General features: G+C 44.9%; 1 protein-coding gene across 2 annotated transcripts in view; it reads right to left on the bottom strand.

The window, feature by feature from the left end:
- Window positions 1-21,663, bottom strand: part of Alk (ALK receptor tyrosine kinase) — a 719,891-nt gene that overhangs the window by 482,084 nt on the left and 216,144 nt on the right. For both annotated transcript variants that reach the window (XR_005505446.2, NM_001169101.3), the window contains exon 3: window positions 6,140-6,304. Coding sequence is in view for 1 of the 2 variants with exons in the window: in NM_001169101.3 (NP_001162572.1) it covers window positions 6,140-6,304 (165 nt within the window). In the remaining variant the exon portion in view is untranslated. The remainder of the gene's footprint in view (window positions 1-6,139; window positions 6,305-21,663) is intronic.

Raw genomic sequence — 21,663 nt, 5'->3', positions numbered from 1 at the left:
GAGAGGATACTTTGTATCCATTAAAAGAATTAGAAGCCTTAGAACTGGCTGGCAGTGACTCTGAGCAAGAGTTGTCAGAGTCGGAGGAGGAGGAATTAGAGGAAGAGGCAGCCATATATGAGGAAGAAAGATATGGGCCTAGGTGGAGAGCCACTGTGAAGAAACCTAAAGTTATGGATCCTTTGTGGGCAAGGCTTGTAATTTTGTTTCTTTTCTTCTTTGTGTGGGATAGAGAGGCCACAGAGGGCAAGCTTAAGCCCGGACCAAAACCTCTTTGTCGAATGGTCCCTGCCTGCTTAGAGGATAAACGATGTGAGGAAGCCGTTAGGACAGGTCAGAGGGTCCTTGCAGAACAACAAGAAAGTATGTCAGAGGGAGAAAAGGTCTGGAAAGAAAAAAAGAAAAGAAAAGGAGATAAAAGGAACAGAGAGAAGGCAGAGATAAAAAATGGGGTCAGTGCAGCTTTTGTTGTGGCTCAAGTTGAGGCTATTGCTAGGTATTTGATTAGGCTCTGGAAACCTCACAGAGTCATACTGATCAGATTTGATAGAGGTAGACCGCCTGAAAATTTATTCAGGAGAATCAAACAAAAAGATAAACTTGAGTGTGCCTACTTGGATTCCTGGTCTCCAGGAGATTTAGCAAGTGACAAGGTGCTTCTCTTAAAAAAGCAGTTTCAATCGGCCCTTGGAGCCTTGCACCTGTAGCTAAGATATGTGTAGCCACTTCAATTTTGTTTTCTGATTGGTTTTAAATGTATAAATATTCTCTACATGCCTTGGTTATGGACTATTGGCTTTTAAGTTATTGGATATGGTTAAAAAAATGTAACATTGGTAACAGAAAGTTGACATAAAACTGGAAAATTTGGATGGAGTCATTCTAGATAACATGTGGCATGAGCCAATCTAGGGAAACAGGTCTAAATTGGGATGCCTTTGCTACAATTTTTTACTGAACATCCAGTGATTTTTCCAAAGGTCACTGCCTCAGAGCCTTTGTCTGGAGCGTTAAATATTTATACAGATGGCTCCAAAACAGGTGTAGGTGCCTATATGGTTGATTCTCAAGAACCAGTATTAATTCAATATAGTCCAGGCACCCCCCAAATTACAGAACGTAAAATTGTATTGGAAGTTTTCAAAAGATTTCATGATTTTTTTAATTTCTGACTCTGCTTATGTAGTTAATGCGGTGCGCTCACTTGAAATTGCAGGGCCAATTCGGTCGACTAGTACTGTATGTCAAATTCTTTTAGAATTACAAAATTTGATTTGGGCCAGAAAAAATAAAATTTTTATACAACATATTCGAGCCCATACTAATTTGCCTGGTCCCATGACCAGTAATAACACCCTGGTGGATGCTAGTACTTGTAGAGAGTTTATTTTTCATGCCACTCCGGTTGATCTCGCTAGAGGATTTCATCAAAAGTTTCATGTACCTGCTTTTACTCTTCAACAAAAATTTAAAAATCTCTAGAGCTGCAGCTTGTGATGTGGTGTTACGTTGCCAAAATTGTGTTCAATTTCACCACCCTCCTCATGTTGGGATTAACCCTCGTGGTCTGATCCGGCTAAAACTTTGGCAGATGGATGTCACACACATATCTCAATTTGGAAATTTAAAATATGCTCATGTTTCTGTTAATACCTGTTCCGGTATTATACACGCTACTCTGATGACTGGTGAAAAAGCTCGTAATGCCATTAGTCATTGCTTAGAGGCATGGGCAGCCTGGGGAAAGCCTGATAGTCTCAAGACAGACAATGGGCCTGCCTACACTGCAAAGTCCTTTCAGGCATTTTGCCAGACAATGCAGGTCAAACATACTACAGGATTGCCATATAATCCCCAAGGTCAAGGAATTGTGGAAAGAGTACATCTTACCTTAAAAGAGCTTATAAAAAAAAAAAAACAAAAAGAGGGAATTGCCAGCGGCCGAACACCAAAAGAACAACTTTCTTTAGCTCTTTTTACTCTAAATTTCTTAATTTTGGATGTGCATGGCCGCTCTGCCGCGGATCGCCATGCTACTACTACAACTATAACTAATGCAGACGTAAAGTGGAAGGATGTCTTAACTGATGAATGGCGTGGCCCAGATCCTGTGATTTCGAGATCTAGGGGAGCAATTTGTGTTTTTCCGCAGAATCAAGAAAATCCAATTTGGGTACCCGAGCGCTTGACTCAAAAATTGCCTTCTGCTCTTCCTGAAGATGAGACTACGAACCCTACTATTATTACTGGGAATGTTAATACAGGTTAATTCGCTCACCCTGTGGGCTATTGCCAGATCCTGGCCAGTACCCATGCCAGTTCATAGCAATTCTACTGTTTTGAGAATAAGACTGGCAAGCATAATCTCTGGCCTTGGTTTCAATGGGTGCTGTCCAATAAACAAGGGGCATATATATCCCTGACCCCCTTTGCTAGGTTGATGGGTGAGAATTTCGTGCTGTATAATGTTTCAGCTACCAGAAAAAATGATACCAGGTTGACCAATATTCAATATAATAACCTCTTGGCAAATAATATTGCCACTAGTACTTCAGTAATGTGTTATATCACCTTTTTTCTTTCTGATAAGCACTAATGTCAGCAATGGTGTTTTAAATTGTAATAGCTCTGATGTAGTCTGCTATTTAGCTGAATGCTGGGATGGCACCAATGACACCGCAGTGATGGTTAAGATTCCCTCCTTTGTGCCAATCCCAGTGGAGGCAAACCCAGATAGCTTTCCTATTCTTAATTTACTGAGAGCCAAAAGAGATTTTGGAATTACGGCAGTCATAATTTCAGCCATTGTGCTGTCTGCTGCCGCAGCTACCACAGCTGCAATCGCTATGACCAATCAAATACAGATGGCTGAGACTGTCAATCAGATTGTATAAAGAACTGCAGTGGCGCTAGAGATACAAGAAGAATTTAATACCCATTTGGCATCTGGCCTTCTATTAGCCAATCAAAGGATAGATTTAGTTCAAGAACAAATTGAAGCACTGTATCATATGACACAGCTGTCTTGTGTTTCCTCCCTTAGAGTTTTATGCATTATTCCTTTGCGAGCTAACTTTTCTCAGCATTTTCAACAGAGCAAAGAAATCTCGAATTATCTAAAAGGAAACTGGTCCATGAAAGCAGAGCAACTATCAAGACAATTGCTGATGCAGATTGCTGTCCTCAACAGCACTAGGCTGGACCCCATCACAGTTGAAGACTTTACCTCATGGATTACCAATGCTTTCTCCCTTGTTAAGGAGTGGGCGGGCATGTTTGCCTGGGGAGCTATTGTCCTCCTGGGATGCGGAATAGATCTCTGGCTTATTGGCCGTTTAAAAAGAGAACATGCCAGACACAAAGTGGTTGTTTACCAGGCTATGACCGCCATCAAAAAGGGTGCTTCTCCCAACATATGGCTGGCCTCTTTGAAAGATTAAGAGTTTGCCCTAGATCATTTTTGTCACTGTCACGTGGAGTCATTGTATCCAGAGACGGGCAACTTTCCTCGAGCTCGGACCAACCTAAGACATGGGGCCCGGTGGCGATAGGGTAACTCTATGACGGGTAAGGCCGAGTTTGGATGAGAACGACCTAAGACAGGAGCAATGACAAGATTGACGTGACACCCAGATCTAGACCAGTCATTTTATTAAACAAAAAAGGGTGAGATGTAGAGAGCGGCGTGGCGAAACAAAGATGGCGCCGACATCCAGCCTTGTCTGGATGTCGACAACTTACTGCGCATGTGCAGGCTTGTCCCCTTGCTAGGGCAGCCATACGATAATGAGATGTAGGGCGCCCTCCAGTGGTGAACAACAGTACTGCACATGTGCAGTTTTTGCACCAGGTGTCAATTGACCGTTAATATGCTAATGAGGGGCGGTACCATGCTAATGGGGTGATTCATTCTCCGCCAATCCCTGGAGGACAAGTAGTGGGGTGATAGTGGGGTGATCCATGCCCCACCAATCCCTGAGAGATAATTAGCATACTGTTGTGTATATAAGGCGAGCGACTTTGCTGCTCGGGGTCCCTGTTCAAGAGAGCTGTAACACTAAGAAGAGCTGTAACACTGAGAAGAGCTGTAACACAGTAAAGGCTTGCTCGCAGAAGAATTCTGTTGCCGAGAGTCGTTCTTGCTGGCGGGACATTGGGCGCGCGACACCTATCAATTCCATCTTTGTTATATGTTACAAAGAGTCTCAGACAGGCGCACCAAGAGATCTGCAAAAATGCTTACAATAGTGTTATTGGTAATTATAAAAGCCTGGAGGTAGCCCAAATATTCAATGGCCGAAAAGAGAAAAGAAACTTACCTTCGTGCAATCAATTCAACAGAGCAATAGACCAAAGATACATGTATCAGAGTGAGCAGGTTACAGAATGATGGAATGATTCCATTTATATTAAAAGACTGCAGATCTAATAAATGCTTTGTGGGGGGGAGGCTCACACTTAGGTGGCAAGGCCTTAAAGAAGGATAAATGAATGATTAGCATACTAGCAGTATGTTACTGTTACAGCAGTAGTTACTTCCAAGGGTAGAGAGATGTCTGTGGACTAAGTTGGAACCAAGAGACTACCAAAGGGAAGACAACATTTCAATTCTTTGGCTTGGTGGGGAGAACTTGAGCATTGCTTAGCCTGTCATCTGTAATTTGCGCATATTTATTATAGCTATGTTTTGTACATGCCAAATTTCATAATATAAAATGTTAAAGTTGCTAGGCCTCTGCTCAGATATCTTGACTTGTCATCTTTAACAGCACTTTCTATAATTTATAAACCCCTGTACATTGCCCAGTGAAGAGCAATTTACCTCCACATGAGACATCGACATTCAGGCAAGGGTCGCTGAAAGCGCGGATCAACTTCAAGCAATCTCAAAAGTGGCACAAAAGCAGAAAGGGGAGCCCAGAAAACTGTGCAGAAGGGGACAGTACCTACTAGGCTTTTTGTGGTGATAAGGTTGGAGGATGGTGTGTAACTCATCCAAAAGCATTGACTATTATGTCACCTCCTTCAGCCCACATGAGATCTGTCCCTGATAGGCCCTGTGGATGTATGAGCCCATGAGAGTCATTCTTAAGAACTTGGTTACAGTACAGTCTCTGGTGGTGGCTTTTGCTACAGACAGAAACAGGAAGGAAAGAGCCCTTGCCTGGACCTAATCATGGCAGGCATGTAGACCTGCACATGAAACCCCAAGCTGTGAGTTGGTTCAGTCCCTCCCCTCCTCAGAGTTCTGGCTTTTCCCTCACTAACTTTGAATCCAACAGGACAGTAAAGGATGACAAGTCCCACTAATGTCCAGAAAATCCATTCCGATTTCAGTTCTCATTTCTTCCTAAAAGCCTGAAACCCCACTTTGGATTTAGGGAACCACCATACTTTCTGTGTCTAAGGAATTGGAAGTCTTGAGGTTTGGCATGGAACAGATCAGAAGGCTGGAGTGGGGCTTAATGTTTTCACATCTCCCTGTAAATCTCTCCAAATATGTAACCAGTACCACGAGTCAGTGTCTACTTTTCAGGTCCTGGAAATTTGGCAGGCAATATTCATAAAGAGCTCAGGACTGCTGAAAGCATCATACAAAACAAGCATGCGGCTTGAATATTCATGAGTGAGTACGAAACACACATTTAACCCAGTTGCACAGCGCCTTTCCAGTTAAGATTGGCAGATTCAGCAAATAAAAATGCAGAACACCTTGAAGTTTTCCATGAGGTTAGAATAGGTTTCAGTGTCTGTTCTGAGCATCACCTGAGACATTAAAAAAAAAAATCTTCTTCAGAAATTCATATTGAACTGAGCGACTTGTGTTTTCCTTGGCAACCCCATTCCAGATAGACAAACAGATCAACATGTTATTCAGTTATTATATTACCTTGGGAAATCTATGTTGAGTTCTAGAATCCTACTTCTATTAATGGGTAACTGTAAAGGGTTGGATTCATCTTAAAATTAGACTCATGTGTCCCGTGGTACATGGGTCAAGGAGCCATGGAGAAACAGAGACATTCAAAGCCCATTTCCAAGGAGCCAAGGGTGTGTGCAGGGCTGGGAAAACCTCTTCATTTCAAAGGAATTGGGTCTCCAATCCTGGTCCTGGCCTACCCAGGACACAGTCCCTTACCTCTGGGCATCTCTTTCAAATGCTCTGCCTCTGGCCCATCCAACAAGTTCATCCTCGAGGCCTCCTCAGAGGGCACACGGCGCCAGGACCAGCTCTGGTTCCCATGGGTGTGGAGGGGAGGGGAGTATTCTAGCTCACAGGGAAAATCGAAGCTGCACTCCAGACCTGCAATGACAGCAAAAGTCAGTGCGACAAACTGTTCCCCAAACATGAGCCCCGCCCTCCATGATGCCAGCCTTCGCCTCAACCGCCATCTCTGCCTGTCCAGGAGAGGCAAGATGCAATTCTACCAGCGCCCCAGGCTGCCAACAGTAAAGGAAATATATGATATGGCAGTGAAAACCTGGATGTGCCAGGGCTCCTGGGAAGAGTGAGACGTCTTCACTGTGGGTGAGCACAGCTGGTCCGAGCAAGTTATGTCTGAATTTGAGTCTGCCTCTGGTATTTACCAGCTCTCTGGCTTTCCATTCCCTCCTCCCCGTTCACTGAGAGTGATACAGGAAGCCTTAAGAAGGTGTGTTCACCTGCCCTGTAGTGTCTGACTGAGAAGTCCCAGATTGAAGCAAATCTGTTGGTTACCCCAGCCTTGCTTTCTGTCCTGCTCCCTTCACCTCTGTGGTCACTAATAGGGACACACTGTGGGGGCCTGGCTTACCCTCTCCTGAGAGAGCACGAGGGTCAGCCACTGAGTATAGAGACACAGGGGAGGGCAGGAGGAGAAAGCCTGACCCTGAGACAATTGTGTGCGGTGTGGGCTTGTGTGTGAGTAATTAATTCCCATCTACACGGCCACACTATCAAAGTTAGAAGGGAAAAACTCTCCATTACACCCATTCTGTGCTAAGCAGTGTATACTTCTATTCAGGGCACAGGGCCTTTTCTCTTTTCTCTCTTATTCTCTCCTTATTCACTGTCTAGAGTCTCACATGGCTGAAGTGCTTTGTACAGGGCAGGCTCTCAAGAGCATGCTGATGGATTCACAGAGCATGTCCGTAAATAGACCTCATTCAGCCACCTGCTTCTTACCCTCCTTACCAACCTGTGAGGCTATGAAGAAAGAGAGAAAGTTGCATGTAGAAAGAACAGAACACTGGACAAGGAATGTTGGTTCCCACAGTCCAGGCTGGGCTAGTCACTTCTCAGGTGTAGATTTCATTTTCTTTATCAGTATAACAAAGGGTTTGCAGATGACTCTACAAGTAAGCACCGAGTGAAACTGGCACTCCACCACTGTTACTGATTTGCTGGCGACCTTCAAGAAGTCATTTACCCTCTCTGGGCCTCCAATTCCTCAAAGAGAAGATCTTGGCCAGATGTTTTCCAAAATTCTTTCTCGATTTAACTTTTGTAAGATTCCAAAGTCCTTGCTCTTGGAAGGGTTATTGCTAATTTAATCAATCAATCTCTGGCCACACTAATGGGTGCTAGCTCCCAATTAACATTGGTGCTTTCAAACAGCTGCTTCTGGGGCCACTGCTTCTATCTCCAAAATAAGCCTGCTACTGGGGATTTCAGAACTTAGCAGAGGAGCGGAGTCGATTCTGGCACAAGCAGCCAGTTGCTGGAAGGTCCTATAATCATATCCACGGGCAGCTGGCCCTTCCCCGGAGTGGGACTGAAGTCATTCCCATCGACACAGCCAAACTATCTAAGTTAGACGGGAAAAAAAACTCTCAATTACACTTCTATTAAGTATCTTTCTGCTTCTGGGCAATAGAGATTTATGTTTTATGTTTCCCAGTGGCTCTGCAGGAGCTGTATCCTCTGGTTCTAAGGTTAATACTGCTTGCCCTTTCATGGTGCAGACAATTCCCTTTATAATGTGGAGATGGGGCCTTCCTTGTATTGACATGCCACTTGATGCCTTGGTATCTTATCAGCACTGAAGATGCTCAGCCTGACTCTGAGGGCTGCCGTGACGCTGTGCCTAGTGTGTGTGGTGGAATCGCTCTTCTTGTTTCTCTCTCTCTCTCTCTCTCTCTCTCTCTCTCTCTCTCTCTCTCTCTCCCTCTCCCTCTCCCTCTCCCTCTCCCTCTCCCTCTCCCTCTCCCTCTCCCTCTCCTATCTCTCTTGACAGGGTCTCTTGCATCCCACATTGGCTTCCAACTTGCTTATAGAACTGAGGATGATCTGGAACCCCTATTCTCCTGTTTCTACCTCCTGCGTGTCCAGACTATGGGTGTATGTCACAGCTCTGTGTTTATGAGGTGCTGGTGAGCAAACCTAGGGCTTTGTGCATCCTAGGCAAGCACTGAATCAACTGAGCCTCATCCCTACCCCCTTATACTGCCTTGCCAGGCAATTTGCCTTGGTGTCAGAATACCAGGAGAAAACTAGTACAGCGTTTGGTCCTTCACAATACCAAAATGGCCCTCAAAATGAAAAACGTGACAATAACTCCTGGCTTCAACAGACAGGGCCCAAAATTTCCATCCACATTCATGAATGTGAAAGAATGGGAGGAAGGGAGAGGGGCCGCCTACCCAACAGTGACAATTACTGATGCCTTTTTCCAAAGCTTCAATCTCCACAACTGTCATCTACTGCATCTACTTTTCTCCAAATAAAGATGTCCTATTTCTATTTGAGACAGAGGTGTATTGTGCCAAATAAGACTCTGCCTGGCAAATGTGACTGCGTACATATTAGGCAAACAGACTGATCACCATGACTTCTGGGATATCTGGCCTCTAGGGAGTGTGTTAATCCACTGTGTAGGGGTCAAACCCTGCCTAGTCAAGCAGGTTATGCAAATGTCCCATCATTCAATGAGTTTGTTTTGAAAGGCTTGGTTGGAGGCAGGCCCACTTTAACTACCACAGCTGTACTTCCTGGCTTTAAATAGGAACGGAGTTAATATTGCGCTCATTTTGAGGTGAAACTGAATTGGATTTTTCTACATTCTGATTTAATCTCATAAAACATTGAGAAGCAGGTTGTTGTTGTTTTTTTTCTTTGCTCCTAAACCACCTTTAATATGTTTAGGCAATAATATCATTTTCTCTAACAACATTAGGAAAAACTCAGAAACTTGAGCCTTTTGAAAGGTTCTACATACAGGGTGCTTCTTAAAGACCTCTCTTTTGCCCTCTTCTGACTCAGGGCCTATGAGGCAGGAGCTATAACCTCTCACAGTATTTAGAGTGATCAATGGATTCAACAAGTGCTCAGCCTTTCCCTGGCCAAGACTGGTCCACACCCAAGGGAGGAGACACCCAGTGCGTGTCCCTCGGGTTATCTGCTAGGGACCATTCAAAGTACATTTGTTTTTCTGTCATTGTTTTAAATCTACAGGGCAACGCTAAGAAGTAGGTGGTGTTCTCTCCTCTACAGACCAGGAAACTGAAGCTCAGGGCATTCACTTTTACTAGGATGACAACGCCCACCCGCCCACTCCTAGGGAGAGCCAGGAGACACAATACTGGAGCATGATGTAGATCCAGGGTTTTGCCTTTCCCCTCCATAGCTTCAGTATCAAAATCCATGGACAAAGACCAAATTAAATAACTTTTGAATGTGCTGGCTGATTTCAGTTGTTGGCTTATCACAATAAACAGCAGTTAGGGTATTGACGAGGCACACATGTGGGCGTGTCTACGCGGGTGATCGCAGAGGGGAATACTGAGAAGAAAGACACATTTAGTGAGGGCAGCACATGTACTGGGGTCGTTGACTGAACGGAAAGGAAGAATCCAGCAGAGCAGCAGCATTCATCTCTTTGCTTCATGATCAGAATACAGTGTGACCAGTCGCCTCAAGTGCCAGTGGCCGCCTCAAGTGCCAGTGGCCGCCTCAAGTGCCAGTGGCCGCCTCAAGTGCCAGTGGCCGCCTCAAGTGCCAGTGGCCGCCTCAAGTGCCAGTGGCCGCCTCAAGTGCCAGTGGCCGCCTCAAGTGCCAGTGGCCGCCTCAAGTGCCAGTGGCCGCCTCAAGTGCCAGTGGCCGCCTCAAGTGCCAGTGGCCGCCTCAAGTGCCAGTGGCCGCCTCAAGTGCCAGTGGCCGCCTCAAGTGCCAGTGGCCGCCTCAAGTGCCAGTGGCCGCCTCAAGTGCCAGTGGCCGCCTCAAGTGCCAGTGGCCGCCTCAAGTGCCAGTGGCCGCCTCAAGTGCCAGTGGCCGCCTCAAGTGCCAGTGGCCGCCTCAAGTGCCAGTGGCCGCCTCAAGTGCCAGTGGCCGCCTCAAGTGCCAGTGGCCGCCTCAAGTGCCAGTGGCCGCCTCAAGTGCCAGTGGCCGCCTCAAGTGCCAGTGGCCGCCTCAAGTGCCAGTGGCCGCCTCAAGTGCCAGTGGCCGCCTCAAGTGCCAGTGGCCGCCTCAAGTGCCAGTGGCCGCCTCAAGTGCCAGTGGCCGCCTCAAGTGCCAGTGGCCGCCTCAAGTGCCAGTGGCCGCCTCAAGTGCCAGTGGCCGCCTCAAGTGCCAGTGGCCGCCTCAAGTGCCAGTGGCCGCCTCAAGTGCCAGTGGCCGCCTCAAGTGCCAGTGGCCGCCTCAAGTGCCAGTGGCCGCCTCAAGTGCCAGTGGCCGCCTCAAGTGCCAGTGGCCGCCATGTTTTTACTTCCATGATATTCCCCTAAACCCACGAGCCCAAGAAAATCTTCTCTCCTTCCGTCACATCTCATCAAGTGTTTTTGGTCACAGCATAGAGGAAAGTAAGTATGTGGAGATGACTGTTCTTTGACACAAGCTCTGTCAACAGTTCACGTCTTCAGAGACTTCTGCACCACCCTCAGGAAACAGATCTATTGCTCCTCAGTGTCAGGTCCCTTTACAGTGACTGCAACCTTCAGAAGGGTCAAGAGATCTCAGTCTTACTGCATATATCCAGTTGGTCTATGAGAAGATGACTATTTAAAAATGACAAGCAATTATCATGTGCCAATTAAAACTAGGAAAGAAAGACGGCTACCGTTCCAAACTGCTGAGTGTGCAGCTACACTCAATCACTATTGCTGATACTGGACTCTCTTATCAATCCACTCACAAAGAAAGATAATAGAATCTTCTAGAAATGATCTGCCTGCTGAAAGGAGCACAAAGCAGGATAAAATAAGTCTTTGGTAGGGCATAGTCATGATGGCTCTAGGACCTGCAGGCTGTGTTCTCTAAACCTGCATTTCTGCATTTGAAACTGTAAGGAAAAGGAACCTCCTTTCCCTGAAGCGCTTGTCATCTTTGGGTCCGCAGACTCTCCTGGACCACAGTTGCAGCTCCTTCTGGTCTCACAGCCAAACCAAAGGACCTACAGACATCAGTCACAAGCACTGGAAGGGGCTACCAGTATGTGATATTTAAAGTAGGCCTTTACCTTTCCCAGATTCTTAAATACTCATTAAAGCAGCCTCAAGCAAGTTGTACAACTGGTCAAGAATGAGCTTCTCTCTCTCTCTCTCTCTCTCTCTCTCTCTCTCTCTCTCTCTCTCTCTGTGTGTGTGTGTGTGTGTGTGTGTGTGTGTGTGTGTCCTGAAACTTGCCAGGATAGGGCCACATTTCAAAACCCTAATATGCTAACAGTAACCTCAAAACAATGCTTCAGTGTGAAATGTTCTCATGCAGGAAATGTAGGATAACTGACCCAAGCCGAGCTGTAGAATGGATAACTGGAGGGATTGGCAATGGCAGCCTGTGTGAACAGTCTGATCTGAGGGTGGAATTCTGGTCTAGTGTGAAACTGACAGCAGCTATAGCAATGCCTGAGGTCTTGCTTCAGACACCGGCAACTGAGATGGAAATGGGGCTTCCTACCCAAGCCACAAACCAGGAAAAGAGAATCATGGAGCAGGGTTCCTGTGAAGTCTGTAACAACACCACAGAATGGCAACAGGGAGTCTTTAGACACTGGATTTCCCCTTGGTTGGGCTTAGAAAATCCATCAGTCCTCCTTTGTATCCTGATGACCCTGAGGACCCCTCAATGTTCCTTTGTGTCTCCTAAATCTTCAAAGTGTTAACCCAGAGATGTACCAAAGGCATTCTAAACCTCCTAAATCTAAGTCAGTTTCCAGGCAGGGAACAAACAAACAACTACCCTTAGTTTTCAAGACATTATCTCAAAATCAGCCATTTTCTAGGTGACCTTGGGCATATTGGGAGCTTTAGAGAGCAATTGTACCACAAAGTTAAGCAAATATTGTAGAATTAACGAGAAGAGACAACGTCAAGCTTGTGGGCCCCATGTCACTGACCCCTCCTCTCTATCAAGAGTGTTTCAGACTCAAGTTAGCAGTTTCTCTCGGGTCTTGTCTCTAGCACAAGTTGTCAACAGACTTTGGGAGATTGCTAATTTGAATTGCCAGAACCATCTTAATACAGATTTCAGTTTATCAGTGAGGAATAGTCTTTATGTGGGGATCTAGACACAAGGCTAAAGGAGGTAGTGACAGACAGCCCCTTTTAGTATTATCTCTTATAGCATATTACAGGTGATTTTGCTTTTAGTAACAATCCCAGAGACTGTTGGAACACAGAGTGAATGACATTTGAGGTCAAAACCTTTTCCTTCATTGGACAAACCCTTAGACCCGTGCAAGGGAAAAGCTTACCCAGAGTCATGTATGGTACTAGCCAGAGTCCTCCACACAATACAAAAAGCATTTCCCCTGCTTGAGTGAGGGCCTTTTGAATGGCACATCCCTAGGGAGTACTAACCCGGAGCTAGCTGAATGTCAGAGCGACTGACCACCAGTTCTTCCTTCTCCTGGATCCACTTGTTGGAACATCTATCTGGGCTCGCTTACTCTATGGCATAGACATCCCAGTGTGTTCCTGATAAGTCTGCTTCTGTGTATTTCATGGGAAACCACATGAGGTGTCAGGCATGTGTGGTGATGCTCTTGCCATTGGCCTTTAGAAACATCTGCATCCCAAGTGACAGTTCACTAAGCAGGTCAAAAGAAACTAGCATTCTTAAACTATCAGTCTTTAGGACTGTGCCCAGAGCAAGGAAACTCCCCCAGCAGCTGCCAATCTTGGGACATAAGCCAAGGTCTCATATCCTCAAGAGATCTGTCAGAACTTCTCAACTGTAGACCCTAAGAGTCACTGAGGACTTTGGAGTCCATCTAAGATGAAGAAACTGAGGCCAGAAACATTGTGGATGTTTCTGTGTGCCAAAGGATGCACAGTGGGTGGGTTGCAGAAGTGGCACTAAAACCCTCTGGTTTTTATTATAATTACTTAAAGCCTTGGGTAACAAACAAACAAAGCAATAACTTATACAATTAGAAAAATTCTCAAAAATCCACTGGTGTTTGTTGTTGTTTCTGGAATAAGCTGGCAAAACCACACATGGCTAGTTTTCAAATATCTCCCAATGATCGAATGGCTCAATTCATCTCCAGGAAGGCTTTTAGGGTTCTCTCAAACTAGATGTGCTCCTCTGCCAATACACTGCTCTTTGATGATTGCTGGAAGCTCCCTGCTGGTGAGAAGGTCTGTTCATAGGCCAGAAGCTACAGTGAGATAGGGCTGAGAGAATGCACTGGGCTAGGAAGAAAGGGGAAAGAGCACCGGAGAGTTCCTGGAAAGTCTTCCAGCACTGTAACAATTGGTCTTGTGCTTTTAGGCAAGTCATTTAACCACTTGAGGCTTGGTTTCCTTATTTATGCCTAGGGGAGCACATTACCATGAATGATGACAGTTAAAATACTGTATCTCCTGTGAACTCTATGAGCTCATACCTGGTAATGAACAAAGGATATATACTTTTTCACCCATGTGTGTTTGTGTGTGTGTGTGTGTGTGTGTGTGTGTGCCCACTCATGCACAAGCCCACATACACATATATGTGTATACATGCACACACATGCATATCAATATATGTGCATATAAATGTTCAAGATTGATACATGAAATGATCCTCTATTTCATACCTTAGTCAATATGGCAGGATCTCTGAAACCCACCACTCATAGATATGACTAACCTCAGCTTGCTGCCTGCCTTCTGTGGCTGGAATTACAGGTGGGTTGTCATAGCCATTTGGCATTTATGTCGGTTCTAGTTTCCTAACTCAGGTCCTCATGATTGTGTGCCAAATGCTCAACCACTAAGCTATCTGCTCACACTGGGACATCCTTTCTTAGCTGCGTGGCAAGTGATCCTACTACCTTGAATTCTGTAGTGATCTGTAGAAATATCACTTCGTCCTCCTTGGAGATGAACTGAGCTGACTTGACTTGCAGGACTCAAGACAATGCTGACTACACTGGGAGCCCCTTCCTCTCTCCCTGTTTTTTAATCAACACTCATGGGTAGGAGGCTCCAAGGGGTCTAGGGAAGTAAGACAAGAGTCCTTCAAGGCACATGCAAATTTAAAACTTATCTTTGCTACTTGCTAGCTATGTCAGAGAAAACCATTTACTATCATTGTTCTTGACTCTACAAAATGGTGATCAAATAGAGATGATGTCATGGAATTTTCATGAGGAAGCATATATTCAATAAGCATACTGGATATCTGATATAGTGATGTGGACAGTTTGACTTTACATAATAGTGGGCATTACTTTGACTATGGATAAAGCGGATTCATGTGTGCATGCACACACAAGTATGTACACAGGCATGTGGAAGCCCAAGGTTAGTGTTGGGGATCACTCTCCACCACTCTTGTACCAATTCATTGAGACAGCGTCTCTCAATCAAGCAGAGCTTGCTGCCACGGCTAGTTTTAGGTGGGCACAGTGGTCAGCTGTAGGTAGCAATGGATGCACAGTGCTGAGGGCAAGGTTCTGTCAAACCTTGTTTCACTCAGAAGTGAGACGGGAAGAGTGATGAAAGAGCTCATCACTCAACGCTTCCTCTGGAGACCTTAACAGAGATCATGCAACACCGTGCCCTCCATTTAATCTGCAGAGAGCTCTGTTTCCTGATCAGGAAATGGAGTGGTGAAATAAACAATTTCAATTTTCTTCTATAACTACCATGCTAAGCCTAATCCCCCCCCCTTTGGGAAGGTGGCCAAAGCAAGTCCACTAACATGCCTTTCACCAGCTGGGCATCTCAAAGCTAGGAGTTCTTCCTTCCACCCCAGGCTTAGCTGATTAAGGGCTGCTACTTCCTCTTCCTGGGTAATTTCCTAAAGGGACACTTGGCCCACCAGTCACCTTTGGTATTAATCCACCAGCTGTCATCAACATCTGGCGACTCACTTCATAACACTAAATACCCAACCTGGCCCCTCTCCACCCCTCACTCACACCCACTATTCATTTGTCATGGGCCCCGGGAATTTGAAATCACCCACTTCCTTCGCATCACCCGGTGCCCTGGAATGCATCTGAGAAATGATCACCCAATTCAAGACATCTGTTCTGCTCACAATCAAGTGCAGAGAAGAAGGGCCAAGTCTCCTTTAATAAATCAATTATAGAAACACAGTCTTGGAGGGGGGGGTATGCAAGGGTGAGCCCACAGAGTGTCTGTGTACAGGCACAGAGAGAGCTTAATTCTTATTTCTCTCATCTGTGGTCATCATACTGTTTCAATCTACACCATCTGTAGGTAGCAAAATGAGATTCTGTCCTTCATCTCAGAAAAAAAATTGCAATTAAAAATTACAGGTATTCTAAGATTCACAAGTCCAGTTTCCTCATTTTATAAAGGGGAACTGAGGCATAGGACAGACAGTCAAGTGACTCATGAACTTCAGTCAGTCTAGGAAAGTAAGAAGGCTGAGGCTTGAGCCCATATTGAACCTCCAGTGATCTTGCAGTTTCTAGGAATAGTTCCTAGTGCTCTCATGCTTGCACTCTGGGAGGGCGGATGTGGGTGGAGTGGCAGGTCTCAGACAGAATAAACAAGAGTTCACAGGACATGGTGAAACCTAGCATCCTGAGCCGCCAGTCAATATGGATCTTTGTAACTGAGGTGCTTGGGATGAGAACCTCAGAGAAAACCCCTGAGCTGTGTGGCATCCGTGGCAACAGGAGGAAGTTGGTGGACAAGGGGGACCTGAGAAGATACGACATGCATCAACCACTCTCTGCTGTGTCTGTGGGAAGGCACTGTCTGCTGAGTGTGGCAAGCAAACCTGAGGTGTGCCAGCTGAATACCAGGCTGCCCTAGCTACTCTACCTGTCACATACCCACAGCCCACCAGATAAGATGGACTCGCCAATATCTCTTAAAGTAGGCTCTCAGTACAGACATGGGGACACACAAGGAAACCGGGCAATATGTGCATAGCATCTGCAAGACTGATAAGATTTCCACATATAGTAACAGAATTATTGGGAAGGTTGCTAAGAATAAGGGATAGAACAAGATTTGGGCCAGACAGGGAACTATCATGGCCTAGCAGTGTATTTGTGTGAGTTTTGAAACCATATTTCATCAGATAGTATCATGAGTCAAGATAGAAATACTTTCAGACTGTGGGAGGCAAAACTAGACATTCATGAGTTTTAAACACAAAGCTTCTGGCAGATGTACCTGTAACACCAAACCCCAGGCTCTTGCTCTCACAGAATGGGGGTCAGAAAGCATTAAGGATGCACCCGTTCTCTGAGCACATTCAAATCATTCCTCACAATAGCCACAATAGGGTTATTCCTAGGAATGGTGAACAGTGACACTGTTTTAAATGTTTAACATTTCTGAGCACTTTATACATGGGCACTGCATCTACATGACCCCCTTGCTCCCTCTTGCTTGAGCGCCTCTCATTCCTCCCAAATTAATAATCTTTTATTTAATTATTACGCTTGAGGAATTCCAGGTGAATGAAAACACCAAAAGAGCCACAGCAGTGCCTCTGCTGTAGAGAGGTAAGGTACAGGCTTTTCCAAGAGGCAGCCTAGGTTTCAATCTCCACTTTGCCACTGTCCTGTGGATAATACAGTCACTTCTGGGCCTCCCCATCTATATCTGAAAGATGAAGCTATTCAACCAGACAGCCGTGGGCCCTGACGGCCCACAATTCCTATGAATTTCTCACTGATGAAATTATTCTAGTCATCTTTCTAAATGGACTGGCTAAAGTCCTACACAGGAGAGGTCTCTTCTGATGTGCGGATTTGCATCTGAGGTCACTCCTGACAAAATATTTCATTTTAAGAGGGCTGTCTCTCATGTCCATCAGTCATTTTTCTGCATATGTTTTGGGCACTTACCTTTCTGGGTTGGTTAGAAATGATCTGTATACTATAGCTCAGGTGTCCCAAAGCTGTCAAAACAAAACTGCTCCTAACTCGTGCCTGCTGAATGTAATTCTTATAGCTTGAGAAGAGGGGAAAAGGACTTCCTAACTCTCCACTGGCTATTTCCTCCTGGACATCCTGTGGTTCCTTTAAATGTAACTTGTCCAACACGGACTTCACCATCTGCTCCCTTTCTCTTGATGCTTTGGTCACCCCTCTTATTACTAAATGTTTTCCTTCTCTTTTTAGTTAATGGCATCTCTCAACACAATCACTCAATTTGGTGATCCAGAATAGGCCTCCTTGTTATGATCAAGCTGTGACCAGAATCTCCCTGATACACTTCTGTCTTAGCCACTGTTCTATTGTTGTGAAGAGACACCATGACCAAGGCAGCTCTTCTAAAAGAAAGCATTTCGTAGAAGCTTGTCTGTAATTTCAGAGGTTTAGCCCATTGTCATCATGGCAGGGGACAGGGCAGACAAGTGCTGGAACAGCAGCTAAGAGCTACATCATGATCCATAGGCAAAGGTACACTGGGCTTGGCATGGGCTTTTGAAACTTCAAAGCCTACCCTCAGTGACACACTTTCTACAACAAGGCCACGGCTCTTAATCCTTCTAATCCTCTCAAATAGTGCACATTTCTAGTGACTACGCGTTCAAATATATGAGCCTATGAGGACTATTCTTATTCAAACCACCACACCCTCTTTATCTGTGCTGTCAAAGGGGGGCTCAAGTCTAAATCCTTAGCATACACAGAGGCAGGTATTTTCCTGTCCTTGTCCCTGCTTTCCCTTCCCAGTTCATTTATACTCCCATCACAGAGCTGAACCTGGTCATGCATATGATTTACAGCTGTGTGTGTCTTCCTTACCCAGAATGCTCTCATCATGGATTTCTTCATTGTTCCTGGAGCCCAAGGCTTGGAACTTAGTTGTCCTCATCTGAACAATGTCTACCCCTCCTAATCCTCTACAAAACTGGATCTTTTGACACTGTGTCTCAGGGTGATTTGAACATGCCTCCACAGCTGCTCTTATCATAGGACAAGTAGGGTACCTCTTCCTCCTGAGCCCCATTTGACCTCATCGGTGACATTTGAAGCATATTGAACACAATAGAATCTTCATAATCATTCCCTGTCTTGCTGGAGACACACTGAGTAGAAGAAACGATCTTAGCCACATAAAGATACAACAATAATCCTCGAGAGAATGACCAAGATTGAGATGAGTCTTAGGGGCTTCATATTCAGGGTGGACAGCTGAAACCATGCTAGCAGGACAAAGAATGTGTGACAATATGACAATAAGAGATCAGTCGGCCATAGCGATTCTTCCCCTCCCCTACTGTTTCTCTGTCTGTAACCTGTTTTTTCAGTGGCTTTCTCAAGACCCACTTTTCTCATATTTATTCCAGTTAGTCAATTCTCTTCTCTTTTATTCATCTGTTTTTCCCTTTCTGACTCTCCTTTGCTTGGTGCACCTCTAACATAAAATGTTCATTCATATTTATTCACTGCCTTTATGCATCTTCATTATAATGGCATATGACTGAGAAGGGCATCTTAAGCATGCTTCTTCTAAGCCAGCTGCTTTCTATTGAATTTTTGTGGATTGATCCCATTGGCTCCCAGCAGGTCATGGCCTGGAGGTGACAGATGGTCCATGTTCTTGGGTCGTGTATGACTGCTAGCACTATTGTTCCCTCTGGGACTCAAAGGTTTCGGTGGATGCATTCAGAGACCTTTTGCTTGCCATCTTGCAGATAAAAATACAGATGCATGAGCTAAGAAATAACTCGATTTTTCAGCTCAGTGGAACAGGACTGAGTGAGGAACACAAAAGGTTCTCCTGAACAGGGCAGAGGAGTCACTAAGGAAGCTTTCAGCCTTGACATTGGTCCATGGGGGAGTCTAGGGGCTGCCTTTCAGTGACGCCAGGCTCCTGAAGGCCAGAATGTCTGACCGTGGGCAGCCATATTAAATATGTGATTCCAGAAATGCGATCAAACTGACTTCCTACTAGAGTTGCAAAGTAATTCCTACAGGGGAGCTGGAACATCCTTTCGTTATCCATTTTTGAGTCTATGTTAGCTTAATATTTTTTGAGAGATAAATTTAATTTACCCAGTCTTTTCAATCAAAGAAACTGATACGTTAACAGGTTGAACAGTGGTGATAGCAGGAGGGAAAGTAATTAAAAAGTCTAATTTTCCTCTCCAAGAACACCAGCCCTGCAATTATATAGATCTCTCTGGTCCCAAAAGAAGACAAAGTTTCAATAGAACTTTTATTCAAATCCTAACAAAGTCTTCTGTATTCTCAGATGTCTGAAGGCATATTTCCTTTTTTTGAGAGTCAAAGTTGTGGATTTGAGTGGTGGGGGGTGGGGACAGATGGATGATGGTTTGTGTTTAATTTTTAGGGGTGCCATAACAAAACCCATCAAACTGGACTCCATAACATAAGAAAAAACTATTCTCCTGTGGTTCTGGGCAAGTTGTTTGAAATCAAGCTTCTGTCAAGGCCACATCACCCCTAAAGCTCTGGAGGAGACTCTGGTCTACGACTTTCTTTAAGCTACTATTATGGCCATAATACTTGGTGCTCCGTTGAAGTGGAAACTTGTAGGTTTCTGTGGAAAGTCAGTTATGTCAAATGATGGTTCGCTGGGGCACACAGGTGAAAGAAGGTTTTGCTGAAGCAGACATGGGTGAAAGGATTTTTTTCTATAGCAGACACATGAAAAGACATGTGATGTTCAGAAAGGATATAAATATGACCCCACCAACAGTGGGAGCTTGAGCGCTCATTTACTTTGCTCTGACTCATTAGTCTTTGCTGAGGACACACATGTATTGGTTTGCCTTATACTGTGTTGCTCGTGGCCATGTCCCAGCAGCTGAACTTAATTTTAAGTGTCTGGGCTTTTCATCTGCATGTGTGTATGTATGCCTTGTGTGTGCCTGATGCCCATAGAGGCCAGAAAAGGGAGCGTTGGATCCCCTGGAACTGGAATTAAGTGATAGTTGTGATTCCCAACTGTTGGTGCTGGGAACAGAACCCTGGTCCTCTGCAAGAGCAGCAAGTGCTCCTAACCATTGAACCATTTCCACGACCCTGTTTAGCCCTTGTAGGTTCAAGAAGTTGTAAGAAGCACACGCCTGTTTCAGCTGATTGCTCGAGAGCCCTTTTAGCCTGCTCTTGTACTCCTGGCTCTCAGATTCCTGCATCTGATGTCAAGCTTTGGCATTTCCTCTGCCTTTTCCGATTAGACACAGAAGCCTTCCTCTTGAACCCTGGCTATCTGCTTGCTCCATATTTCTTTAGCATCCCCTGCTATCAGTTCTAGCTCTGGATGTGAGTGAGGCCTATGTGCCAGCCTAGTCCAAGGTGCTCTCAAGTAAAACACAATAATAATTAGACATTTTGTCTTGAGCCCGATGATGGCTAGCTTTGACTGTCAACGTGACACAGACCAGGCAGCTTTCACCTTCTATTGACATTTCTGTAAACATGGAATATAAAATAATTTTCATCCATTATAATTTCACAATACTACTTAAATGAGAAAACGCATGACAGAAGGTTTTGTAAAGTACCACGTTTTTAAAAAGTGAATGGAAATATCATTTGTCTTGGTCACCTAGGGAATAATCTCTAATTATTCTATTTAAAATATTGATCCTGGGTTGAAGAATAGTTCAATTCATAAGATTCTTGCCTTGCAAGTATGAAGACCCAAGGAAAATGCCAGCATGATAAAGCTTATGCTTATAATACCAAAGCTTGGGATGTGGAGACAAGATGGTTATTGGTACCCACTGGCCAAGCATCCTAGTCTAACTGGAGAGCTCTCGACCAATGAAAGAGCCTATCTTAAAGGAGGTAGACAGTGTTCATAGGTATGAAACCCAAGTTTATCCTCTGACACTGACAGACATATACTTGCACACATATACTTAGTGTATAAAACACACATGTGCACATAAACATACCTACAAAATGATAATAAAATAGCAATCTGATTCCTCAGCTCTAGAGTGAGTAAACATGAGAGTTAAAGCTATGAAGAATACTATCTGTTTCTTTGGTTCTAGAACCCAAGGTGATCAGACTCCATTTTGCACCCCCAACAGCTATATTCTGGAAGCATCCAGCAGGACCTGATGGAGGACATTTGTATCTGGGTGCCTACTCAGAGCCCAGTCCTTCAGCCAAGCCTATAACTACATTCATAGGCATAAGAGCCAATGATGAAAAGAAAGTATGTGGGGAGAGCTTGTTTCATATGCCACCTTTCAAAGCCTTGCTCTATTTTCAAAGGCTTGGGGAGGAATGTGTAGCTCTGAGCTCCCCATGATGAAATTATCTATCGTCATTCAAGACAGAG

The sequence above is a fragment of the Rattus norvegicus genome, chromosome 6, assembly GCF_036323735.1.
Source record: "Rattus norvegicus strain BN/NHsdMcwi chromosome 6, GRCr8, whole genome shotgun sequence".
In the NCBI taxonomy this organism is placed as follows: Eukaryota; Metazoa; Chordata; class Mammalia; order Rodentia; family Muridae; genus Rattus; species Rattus norvegicus.
This window is presented reverse-complemented; position numbering and strand designations above follow the sequence as displayed.